General features: G+C 37.9%; 1 protein-coding gene across 1 annotated transcript in view; it reads left to right on the top strand.

The window, feature by feature from the left end:
* CDH2 (cadherin 2) overlaps positions 1-12,131 on the top strand; it is a 102,132-nt gene that overhangs the window by 72,025 nt on the left and 17,976 nt on the right. Inside the window, exons 7-13 of the mRNA XM_010708857.3 lie at positions 3,896-4,033; positions 4,407-4,592; positions 6,800-7,056; positions 8,124-8,266; positions 9,463-9,696; positions 9,996-10,229; positions 11,794-11,933. Coding sequence (XP_010707159.1) covers positions 3,896-4,033; positions 4,407-4,592; positions 6,800-7,056; positions 8,124-8,266; positions 9,463-9,696; positions 9,996-10,229; positions 11,794-11,933 — 1,332 coding nt within the window. The remainder of the gene's footprint in view (positions 1-3,895; positions 4,034-4,406; positions 4,593-6,799; positions 7,057-8,123; positions 8,267-9,462; positions 9,697-9,995; positions 10,230-11,793; positions 11,934-12,131) is intronic.

The following is a 12,131-nucleotide window of genomic DNA, read 5'->3' as shown; positions in this document are numbered from 1 at the left end:
AAAAAAAAAAAAAATCCGTCAGTAGCTACCTGCCACGTTCTGGACAAATGCCATTCTGTGCAGACAGTTCTGTACTGAGCCCTCCACTGGTGAGAGAAGGTGCCAAGTCCTCTGCTCTGGTTTACCAGGCTGTGAGGTGAAAATATTTCCCTCTTCACTTCGGATGTGTTACATGGGCTAGCTATATTTTTCAACTACCTCAGACTTCACAAGAGACGACAGTTATTTCATAAAGAAACTATAAAATCCAAACAAATTTTAATTGAACGCATCTTGTCCTCAGTTTTGTTTTTACTAACCTCATTTTAGCATATTGAATCTGAAATTCTTTTTTAATTAAATGTGAAGTTCAGCTTTTAGCTGTTTGCGTATACTTACTCAAAATGGAGAATAAAGGGTGCTCTTGATTGGATATTAATATTTTACTGCACTTGGCAGTTTTAAAGTGTCTACCAGAAGCTTCAAAAAGCTAGACAGACAAACAGATATTGTGGTTAATTTTTAAAAAAGTTTTATTAATATTTCTTCTGTTAAAATTGGTTTTTGTGAGACTGGAATTAAGGAAAGGAAAACCCTGAACCTTATAGTATTGCAGTGCTAAAAGAATGATGGGTGGCCTGCTCTTGTTTTTAAAATCCCCTGGTCATCTTTGACAGGTAGGTACACTTTTTACCTTTTGGCAGGTAAACACATAGAGATAACTCAGAGTTTTATTGCTTAGTGACTAGCTTTACTGCGATTTAACTTGGAAGAAACCAGCAGTCTTTGCAGCTTTGATGCTCATATTAACTTTGGAAGAAGACTTGTCATTTGCCATCAGTTTTCCCAGAGGATCACTGTACTGATACCCAAATGCGTATTTATAAACATTTATTGCACATGTTGAATATTAATGATTAATTTTAAAGCATAGAAATATTAAATTAGACTAATATGAGATAAATTGGTTTCCTTCCCAAGCTATTGCTTTGCTTCCTTCATTTCCTGAGTTTCGTGAGAGTCAATTTAATCAAAACAACAAGGGTTCTCAAAAGCCAGATCTGAATCAAGCAGGGCTTCTGACAGTGCTCTGGGGAATGCTATGTTGTACTAGGACTTCACTGCAGAGGTGATGTCCATGAGCCTCCTCTGGGCTACCACAGTCTTCTCTTTTCTTTGAGTCTTGACCCCCTTTGTGAAATTCTAATTGGGCTCACTAAATACTGAGTACTGTTGTAAACTCTTACGTGAGCATAAGTGTTGAAGTCATTAAAAAAAAAAAAGTGGTCCCCCTGATAGCATTCCTAATAGAATAGTTCAGTTGAAAGGGACCTTGGAAGATCAGCTAGTCCAACTGTCTGAACTCTCCAGGGCTAACAAAAGTTGCAGCATATTAACTTTCAATAATCTGCTGGGGCATTTTAGGTTAAATACAGACAATGCATTGTCCACATGAACGTGCACAGGAAGGGAGAATTGCTTAAGTACTCAGCTGAAGGCAGAAGGAATCTTTCACTTGTTTCCCAGAAGATGCTTTTTCATGAGCTCCAGCTGCTCTCATTTCTTCAACTGCTGCTGTGGAAGAATCTGCTTCAGCGTTAAAACATCTGCCTTTCTGCTGCTGGAGGTACAGAAGTCAGGCAGGATACTTAAATTTACACACAGGCATTCCTATCTCACGTGAGGTTAATTCAGTGAAGTGCTCTTTTTTATTTGGCCTGTGTTGAAGTGGAAAGATTTGACCTGATGAGGTCTGTGTTCTTTCTTGAAGCTGCCAGCTCGTTTTCAGATGTGTTGCTGCAAAGTTTCTGTTGCAGGCTGCTGACACATGCTCAACGGCTTACTCCTGGCTGCTTCTCAACTCTCAGTAAAACGAGGAGAGCAACCTCCCCTATTTTCCCCATGCCTGTAAAAGTTGTGTGCATGCTGATTTTCCTGAAGTTTCATTCCCCAGCAGTTGAATCTCACATATCTGAGTGCTGGAAAGGGGTGGGAGAAGGACAGACAGGAAAAGAACTCACGTAACTGCTGACTTTTGGGACATTTTGAGGAGAATTTCCCATGCGCTTCTTCTGTTGGAATTAAATAAGAAGATTGTGTGAAAGTTGAGTCTCCATGTAATAATAATGGAGTTTCCTTAATGAAATTTGCTGCTTGGGATCAATGTGCTAAGACCCAGATGAATCAGAAGCACCTGCTGTTTCAATAACTTAGAATCATCTGGCTGCAAGATTTACTTCAATGCTGCTCTAGATTTTATTGCTTCACTATAAGTAAAGTATATTTTTTCCTGGATGAAAGCACCAAAAGTATTTCTTTGATTCCCTTCTGACTGTTTCTCGTGTTGGTGTCGTAAATGAAACCTTTAGGATGTTTACTTAAGACTTACGAAGGTCACTTTGCAAGTGTATTTTCCAAAGCAGAATGTGTATACATATGTGTGTGTTATTGAATGTATATATTACATTTCTCTATAAATAAGATTAGTATTGTTTTTGTTTAAAAAAGACCCATGGGATGCTTATGCAATAATAGGCAGTGTCTTGAAGGAGTTCCTTTGTGAAAGAGGACATGAGCATAAACTATCTTCAATGTCAGATAAAGATGAATACATTTGTTTTAAAACTTTATATTCAGTAGCTTGTATTTGCAGAATAGAAGTGTGTATATTCTTTGCATCTCTCATTTCTAGCACTGCGTTGCGGAAAAACAAAAAAGATATCATCAGTGTCATTGTCCTTACTAATTTTTGTGTCAGTAATTCTATTTCCTAAGCTATTTACATGAGAAATAATCGGTCACAAAGCTCAGTTTTTAACTAATGGGAGAAATTATGTTACCAAGTGGAAAATTATGCTTTTTAAAAGTATTTTTATTTTGCTGCAAAGATTTTGGCTGTGTTGGCAAACTGGAATTGATGTTTCAAAGTAACATTAACTTCTTATGTTTGAGTTTTCTTTTTGAAAGAATTGAACTTATGATGATAGCACCTAGCTCTCTCTTTCTGAACTAAATTTGAAACTGAAAAACAAAAACATACACGCAGTGTTTTCATTTCATGGTAGAAACTATGGATGAGTTAAAAGCAACTTCCAAGCAGCATTGTGTCAGTGTTTCTAATTTTATTTCTTTATTCTTATTTTTAACTACAACTGTGTCAGCTGTGTGTTACAAAGCCAACCAGTCAGAGGCCAGCTCCCAGCAGGGCATTTCTTTTACAGAGAAAAGTAGCTGTGCTTGGGAACGCTGGCCTCCCTTCAGGCCTGCCGGAGAGCGTGGCTCCCTGGCTCACAGAGCCTAAGTAACACCACACAAGGGAGGAGGCAGCAGCCATCTTCTCTAGAGTGTTAAACATTTATGGAAGTAGTTTGCTGGGTAGCTCCCTCCCCCACTGGTCTCAGTAAGCCCTGACACTGTTTGTTTCCATAGGAATGGCAAGAAGTTGCAACTACCCTTCTATACTTAGGCCTGACCGTTATGGTGGCTTGGCCAATGGATGTACCTTTGCTCAGTCCTCTGAAATGCTTTTGAGGACTTAATTCTGTTATAGTGTAAACTGTGCACTGCTGTTTCTTTTTTGCTTGTTTTTCTTCTCATTAAAAAAAAAAGTGTTTCTAAACCTGTGATAATAGCATTAACTGCCTAAAGTATTTTGAATTTTGAAAATAGGAAGTAGGCAGTCTGTGGTTATCTTAGTGGTATTTGGAAAGTCAGGTGGTTGTCAACAGAGTTGAATGCAACCTGGTGCATTATTTCTGTGGTACAAACTTTGCTTCTATCATTTCAAATGATGCTAACTAGAATAAACAGTACAATGAGCTCAATGCTTAGCGACATGTAATTTTGGAAACACCTGCTGTCCTACAGTAATATTGGTTTTGTCTAAAACTTATGTTGATGTCATTTTGTGTTTTAGAAAGTACAACAATATACATTAATAATTCAAGCTACGGACATGGAAGGAAACCCAACATATGGTCTTTCAAACACAGCAACTGCTGTCATCACTGTGACAGATGTCAATGACAATCCTCCAGAGTTCACTGCTATGACTGTAAGTACTGGTTAGGATTAATGGAAGGATGTGCATATTTATAACTATTCCCCACTTTTCTCATCATGCTCACAGATGGTAAATGTTTATTACTTATTCAATAGCTTATCGGCAGGTAGGACTTAAATACATGCAGCATATAATATATACCTTAGATATGGTATTCTCCTTAGACCCAAAGCAAAAGTTGATTAGGGATTCGAATTGTCCATTTTCTGGTTGGCCTCAGGTGAGCTTTGTTAGATAAGTTGTCAGGGCTCCAGTGATGTGAGAGATGCTCCAGTACCAAACGAAGTGGATGCCAGCGTGTGGACTACAGTACAGCTCTTGCATGTATTTATGACTATGATGACAGTCTTTGTTCTTTTTGCAGTTCTATGGTGAAGTACCAGAAAACAGAGTGGATGTCATAGTAGCTAACCTAACAGTAACAGATAAAGATCAGCCACACACGCCTGCGTGGAATGCGAGGTACCAAATGACGGGGGGAGACCCGACAGGCCAATTTACTATCCTGACCGATCCAAATAGCAATGATGGGTTGGTAACTGTTGTCAAGGTAAGAGATGCTTGCAATTCAGTGAATTAAAGAGAGATGGAATAAGTGAGAGAACACTGAGAATAAATGTGAACTCCTGAGGCCAGCACAAGTCTTGAAAGTAAAATGAATGTGCACTGTCTATCTTGTGGAAGTAAGCTGTTCATCTTCTGGAATGTTTCCTTGCTTATGCTCTAAGTAGTATTCTAAGTGATCAATTGTAAAAGGCAGGTAAGATAGTTGAAAATGACAGATTTGGAAGCTTTATTTACCAAAATATAGGAATTAGTCTGGGAAAAAGTGTTTGCTTAGCATTCATTGCTAGTCTCATGGAACAGCTTCCTACCTCCTGGCATCCATTAGTGGTAACGCTTGTTGTCTGCTGGTATTATGTCAACACAGTCCCGTTAAGGAACAGATACAATTTAAACAGTCAAGTCACAACCAGAGAGGAAAAAGTGATGGGTGGGAGGCTACTTCTACAAGAGACTCATAAAGACTGGCTATTTTTAAAACTTCATTTAAATACCTTTTATGGAATAATCTATCTATCTTCATTCCATAGCCAACACTGCGCTGTGTTGACGGTTGACTTACTTCAAGTGATAATAACAGTGTGATTCTATAATTAAGCCTGACAAGCAGTAGCCACCTTTCCTCATGACTTTCTGATAAGTGTAACATCTCTGAGCTGGCCTGTTCTGCTTTTGGCCCATCCACTTATAAAGTCAAGTGTAAGATGCCAGTGTTCCCATTTGGAAATTAAAACATTCATTTTCTTTTGTAATTCTTTTTCCTTTTTTAATCATCTCAGTATCTAGGTGAGAAAATGATATCACTCTAGCTGTACAAAACTCCACACTAGGGTGGTGTTTTGGTTTTTTTTTCTTCATAACTCTCTCTGTTCTATAACTATACTTCCCAGAGGTACCAATTGTTATATTACAGTCTTCAAGCAAGTATTACATGTCTGTGCTTTGTAATTAGACACATGCGTATCTTTCTCAGATCTAGGAATAGCATAAAACTAGAAACCTCTGGAAAAGTGAATCTGAAAAATTACTTAGATTAAACCAAAGTAACAAAAGAAAAGCAGCCCGAAGCATGCAAGTCTCTAATGTGTTTGACATAGCTTTGCTCACTGAGAATTTGTTAAAATAAATTTCTGTCCCCTCTATTGTTAGTGTTTCAGTGCTTTGCCATGTCTGACCTGGTTTAACAACAAAATAGCAGCATGTGGGAGCTTCATTTGGAAAAAGAACTTGTTCCTACGAATGAAAAGGAATAATGGGTCTGTTCAGAAGGGGGTCAGATGTATCATCTGAAATCAAAAGCTCTTAAACAGCATAGAAAAATTGGCTTATGGTGGTGAACTGTAGTTCTGCAGTCTGACCAGCAGCACTTCTGTAAGCACCCAGACACAGGGTTGTTTGCAGTGCAATGAATTGATCTGCCAACTTGTAATGAAGATTGGGTTGTCTCTTGATTGACTTCATGCTGTCAGGTGCCAGTTGCCTTAGTAAGTCTAGAGTTAGTGCAGGCAGGTCAGTGCGTAGCACTAGTGAGAATCAGGTCTTAAGAAATGCCTCAGCCATGTGCAGCACAACAAAGGAACTCTAGCTTCAGACTGTCTCTACTCCTCCTTAAACTGGACTTCTGGCTCAGTGAGGAAGTCCGCAGACTGTAGGGTATCTGAACTCTGAAAATGGAAGTAGTAGGGATATCAGCAGTGGGGTTAGCTGGGATTGCAATCTTGTAAAATAGAAGGACATGGGAATCCATGATCTAGGAGGCTAGGTATGGTTGTGATCTTGTTTATAGGATGCTTGCCTTTCTGTGTTATGATAGTGAAAGTCTCTCCACTGGAGAACTCCTCTTAAGGCACATCTGCTTAAATGAGTGCCACAAGCTAGGACTCCCTATGTCATCTTCTGATGAAACTGTTTATTCAGTTGTAAGTAATGGCAGTACTCAAGCAGGTTAAATCCAAGAAATGCCAAGCTTTCAAGCTGTTCTAACCTTACAATTGCTACTGCTGATGAGCAAAACCCCAACCCAGGTATGTATTGAGGTATTATGTTGGTTGTCTTCCTTTTCAGCTCTTTTCTTGTTTTTCAGAAAACCAGCATAAGTATTGCTTTGAAAATGTGCTTTAAAGTAAAAATGTTTTTCATGTCCAACACTGTTGTGAGTAAATGTTAACATTTCCCACTCTTTTCTTTTCCCAGCCCATTGACTTTGAGACCAACAGGATGTTTGTACTTACTGTAGCTGCAGAAAATCAAGTGCCTTTGGCTAAGGGGATTCAGCATCCTCCTCAGTCAACAGCAACGGTGTCCATTACAGTCATCGATGTGAATGAGAGTCCATATTTTGTTCCAAATCCCAAGCTTGTACGTCAAGAAGAAGGGCTACTTGCTGGTAGCATGTTGACAACTTTCACTGCTCGGGACCCAGATCGTTACATGCAGCAAACCTCTCTAAGGTCTGTATAAACATTTTACAGTTGCTTAACAAATACAACGCGGTATATCTGTTTTTTAGAGCATGTGAGGAGCATAGAGACTGTGGAGTGATTCTATTTACCACAACACGTAGCTATAGCAATACCTTCTGTAGCTTTTTAGCAGCACTGTCTAAATGAATTTTTGGCTGTGAAGAAAAGATAACCTGACTAGTGTTCATAGGTCTATAAATAGGATCAAATTCTAATGCTACCTTCATCAAGGTAGAGTGAAGGTACGCACCTGTGTTAAAGCATATTTGGCAACCCATTTCCTAGTTTAGCCAACAGCTTTTTAGCTTATATAGAGAAAACTCCAAGACTTCTTTCAGCTTTCAGAGAGGTTCCAAGGTTCTTAAAATTTTATTTTCACTTAAAATTGGTTAGCTGTAACTGGTAGGATGCTTTTTTCTGGATGTAAGCATTGTAGACATGATGATAAGACTCTCAGGATATATACATTTTTAGTGAGCTAAGATGGCTTTCACTTGATTAATGTCAAAGGTCAAATTTGATAGATTGAAGGATGGTTTTGGAAGATGCTCTTTTTTCAAATGAACATGAGAAACATTCATTAAAACCAGTGCCTCTTTAGAAAATTAAGTTTGAGTGATACTGAAAGCATGAGAATAATTTATTGCTGTTAACAGCCCTTTGTACATTGTTACTTCTCTCCACCTTTCCTACTTTCAAAACTGTGATAACATAAAAGTATCATCAATGCTGTAGGTATAGAACAAGCAAGAGGGATCCTTAGTGAAGTATTTTGAGTCTGAAGGTAGATATTATGTAGTTTATGGTAATTGTATGGTTTACTCAAGTAATGTGATAACATGCATGGCAGGGCACTTTAGAACAGTCCTATGTTGAGATTCTTGAATATGCGTCTTCGTTAATTTTAGAAACAAAGCTTAACAAATGGAAATTTTATAAAATGACTCCAAATTACAAAAATGTGTTCAGAATACAAATTCAAGAATCTACGTTATGTTTATTGTCAATATTTATGTTGGTAAATAAATAGCACATCTTTGTGTTAAAATACACAGGTACTCAAAACTTTCGGATCCTGCAAATTGGCTAAAAATTGACCCTGTTAATGGACAAATAACAACCACAGCTGTTTTGGACAGAGAATCGATATATGTGCAAAACAATATGTATAATGCAACTTTTCTTGCCTCTGATAATGGTATGTATCAACTTTGTATATTTTTTCAAAAATATATTCTATGTGATTCTATCTTTCTGGGTAGAAAACAAGATATGCTTAGGATATATCTAATCAGAAGCCTGTATTAGTATCAGGCTCCATATAGTTTCCAGCTACTTGTGAAGCAGCTGAAAAATAAGTGAATAAGTTCAGAGAAAGGCACTGGTTTTGTTATATCAGTCAAGCTTACAGAAAACTGAAAAAGTCTGCATAAGATTGCACTAGGCTGAGTTGGATTCACAGCAGGACTAGCTGATGACTTTGTGAGAAGTAGCTCGTTGAAGGGGGTCATGGATTGTATTTTTCCATATTCTGACTGCAGTAGTGCAGGGGAAGAGTGTTTTTTTCTTTGGCAGTTTGTTAATGAAGATCTCCGCTCAGAAATTAGCCCTGTGAGAGTGGCTAGGATGTTGTGCTGTTTATAGTCAGTACTGGAAAGATAGACAGTTGTATTTAGTAGTATTCTCACATTAGAGGAGAAAGCTGAGGCTGTTTACTTTGGAGAGAAGACACATGGTAAAATTATGCGAACTAGTACAGTATAACAAAGCTAGGTCAGCTATTTCTATCCTTTTGGCCCTGTTCTGGAGAGTAAAATTAAATGGAATTGGAAGGAGGTTTTATTGGGTACAGCAGGAGGAATGAGAACTATTGCTAATTATACCGAGAAATTCAGTGCTACATGTTCTCATAAATGTGTGACTTTAGCAAGGTTTAAGGAAGCGTCACACGTTCAGTATAGATAACAAGTGTCTAGAAGTATGAATCCACATGCTGAAAGTAAGTATTAGAAAGAATTTAAATATCATGTGATGAAGGATGATAGTAAGTCTCCCAACTTAATAAAGAATTTCTTCAGCAAATTCTACACGTTTTTCTCTACAGCATTTGAGGTGGACTTCTCTGAAAAATGAACCTAGCTATTTGTTCAAGTAAAGTGATGGAGTTCCCCTCATCTGTGAATCAGCAGTTGTGTTGAATTTTGCTGGTAGGACAGTTATTCAAAAGGCAGACTACATGATTATTCGTGTGTTTGCAGGAACATTGACAGCGTTAGACTAGCTCGGTAAAGACAGAATTCCAAAACGTGCATTGTAATTGAGAAGTGTTGTTAAGATTTGATTTTACAACTGTAAACAGGCTCAATACCTGATTCTTTTTCTTTTTTCTCCAAGGAATTCCTCCAATGAGTGGAACTGGCACACTTCAGATATACTTGCTGGACATCAATGATAATGCTCCCCAAGTGAACCCGAAAGAAGCCACCACTTGTGAAACCCTGCAGCCTAATGCTATTAACATCACTGCTGTAGACCCTGACATTGATCCAAATGCAGGCCCATTTGCCTTTGAGCTGCCTGATTCACCTCCTAGTATTAAGAGGAATTGGACCATTGTTCGAATTAGTGGTAATTAACATTACAGAAGTTTTAATTGTGTTAAAGGAACTATTGCATATTCTTTTCTGTTTTCTACTTTGGTGTTATCTCATAATACATGCTGATCTGGTTAACATAAATAGGAAAGAACTTTGGCACAAGTTCCCCAGAGAAGAATAAATTTTAAGGAAGTTTACAGTAAGGAAGTCATGCACTCAGTAGGTCTAATACCCAGTTATGCAATATGGAAAGCCATTTTTGCCATTTGTTTTTTAAAACAACATGAGCAATACACTGCCTTGTAACAAGTGCCTTGTTTTCACCCACAGGTGATCATGCCCAGCTATCTTTAAGGATCAGGTTCCTAGAGGCTGGTATCTATGATGTGCCCATAGTAATTACAGATTCTGGAAATCCACATGCATCTAGCACTTCTGTGCTGAAAGTGAAAGTTTGCCAATGTGACATAAATGGGGACTGTACTGATGTTGACCGGATTGTTGGTGCGGGACTGGGCACTGGTGCCATCATTGCAATTCTGCTTTGTATCATCATCTTACTCAGTAAGTAGATCTCTCAATCCTGACTCTTTTACTCTTGTATTATAACTGCCATTTTATGTTTCAATCCCATGTAACTTGACAAAGACCAGGGAGGGATTAAAGATTCAAATACAGAAACTGTTGTTGAACAAATATGAAAACTTTCTGATGGATTAGGAGTTTGTGAGAAAGGTCATAATTAGCATTTGCGTGGATACTTGGCAGTCAAGTTCACAGTCCCCACGCTGAGCTTACGAAGGAAGTTTTCCATCTGTGCCCAAGGGCACATATTATATTACATCAGTGAGTGACCAGGACGAAGATGAGATTAGCCCTCAGACATTTAGTCTGTGGTCCTGTTGGTACTGTGTGATTTGGCACGACCCACAGTAGGTTGCACAGCCTCTGAGGAATGCTCTGGCGTTACTACTGTTGTGTGTCAGATTAATGTAAGTAGGCTATTTTATGATTTTGGAAAGTAATGTATCACAGCACTTCATATAAGGCCTGACAAGCTGGCAGCCATGCAGGAAAAAGAGATGTGTGTATTTGTTCAAGTACTACATAAAGCTGTACTAGTATTTTATTTTTGTGTTGAGCACATTCAATAAGGGAAATGACTAAACATCATGACTAAGTATCTGTCCAGTGTAGTAAATTAGATGCCAGCTCTCCTACACACTATGGTTAACTGATTTCTGATTGTGGTAGAACACGAGAAAAAGATTAACCTGTTTAGAGTATACTGTGCACTAGTCCAGAACATAGAAAATGATGGAAAGGCGTCATGGGGGTGGGGAGTATGAGGGAGAGTCTTTGAGCCAAACAAAGCCAATAGCTGAACACAAGAACAGCACAGTGATTTTCCTGGTACAAGGCACTCCTAAAATGTCAGATATTGGTTTGGCAGACACTTAATGAAACGGCTGCATCTTATAAGGTATTTTTTGCATTTTTTTTAAACATTCTTCATATGTTTACATTCAAGATACAACTATCTTCATGGAAAGAAGTGTCAGTGTAATTAGAAATTTACCTAGTATATTAGAAAATCATATATTTATTCTGTTTTCTTTCTTGTTTTGTTTTCTTTGTTATTCTGCTTTCTTTAATAGCTTTAGATTGTAAACAATCAGTAAAACAGAAAAAATATTGGTAATGAATGATTAAAAATGTATGCCACTGTGTAAAGTGCCATATATTGTTTGGGTATAGTAGGGAAAAATGCAGGCAGTGTAATCTAGAATTCTTTTTACTATTGGAAGGATTTCTTTCCTTCTGAATTCAGTGATTCATTATACTTGTTTTTTCTTACTTTATGACAAGTTTATTTTGCAGGTACAGATTTGTGACTTAGGGAAGTAATACGTGATTGATTTCCAAATCAAGTTGCTTATAGTATCCTAAGTTTAAACTTCTTCAGCTTAAGCTATCTTCTTTTAAATTTGAAAATAGAAAGCCATCTTGGAATACTGAAATGTCTCATCCAGAACAAAATATAACAGTAGTAGTGTGGTTTAGATTTGCACAATTTTCCATGCTTTAGAATCAAGATGCATGTTTATCATCTCTTTCTGCCATGTAGTTCTAGTTTTGATGTTCGTAGTATGGATGAAACGCCGTGATAAGGAGCGTCAGGCCAAGCAGCTCTTAATTGATCCAGAAGATGACGTGAGGGACAACATTCTGAAATACGATGAAGAAGGTGGTGGAGAAGAAGATCAGGTGAGGAATGATGAATACTTTTTATGTAAAGGCTCATAATTCGCTCTGCACTTCATTTTGTTTCTGTTGACAAATCGTAATACGTAGCTAATCTGTGCATAACTGAAGACAATGAGTACTATTTTAAAAACCTGAAAAGAAACGTTGCTTTCTCGTGTTGCTTTTGCAGTTGCACAGACAGAAATTTTCTGTCTCTTG

Source organism: Meleagris gallopavo, chromosome 3 (genome assembly GCF_000146605.3).
Source record: "Meleagris gallopavo isolate NT-WF06-2002-E0010 breed Aviagen turkey brand Nicholas breeding stock chromosome 3, Turkey_5.1, whole genome shotgun sequence".
NCBI lineage: Eukaryota > Metazoa > Chordata > Aves > Galliformes > Phasianidae > Meleagris > Meleagris gallopavo.
Note: the sequence above shows the minus strand (reverse complement) of the source record. Positions and strands in the feature narration are given on the sequence as shown.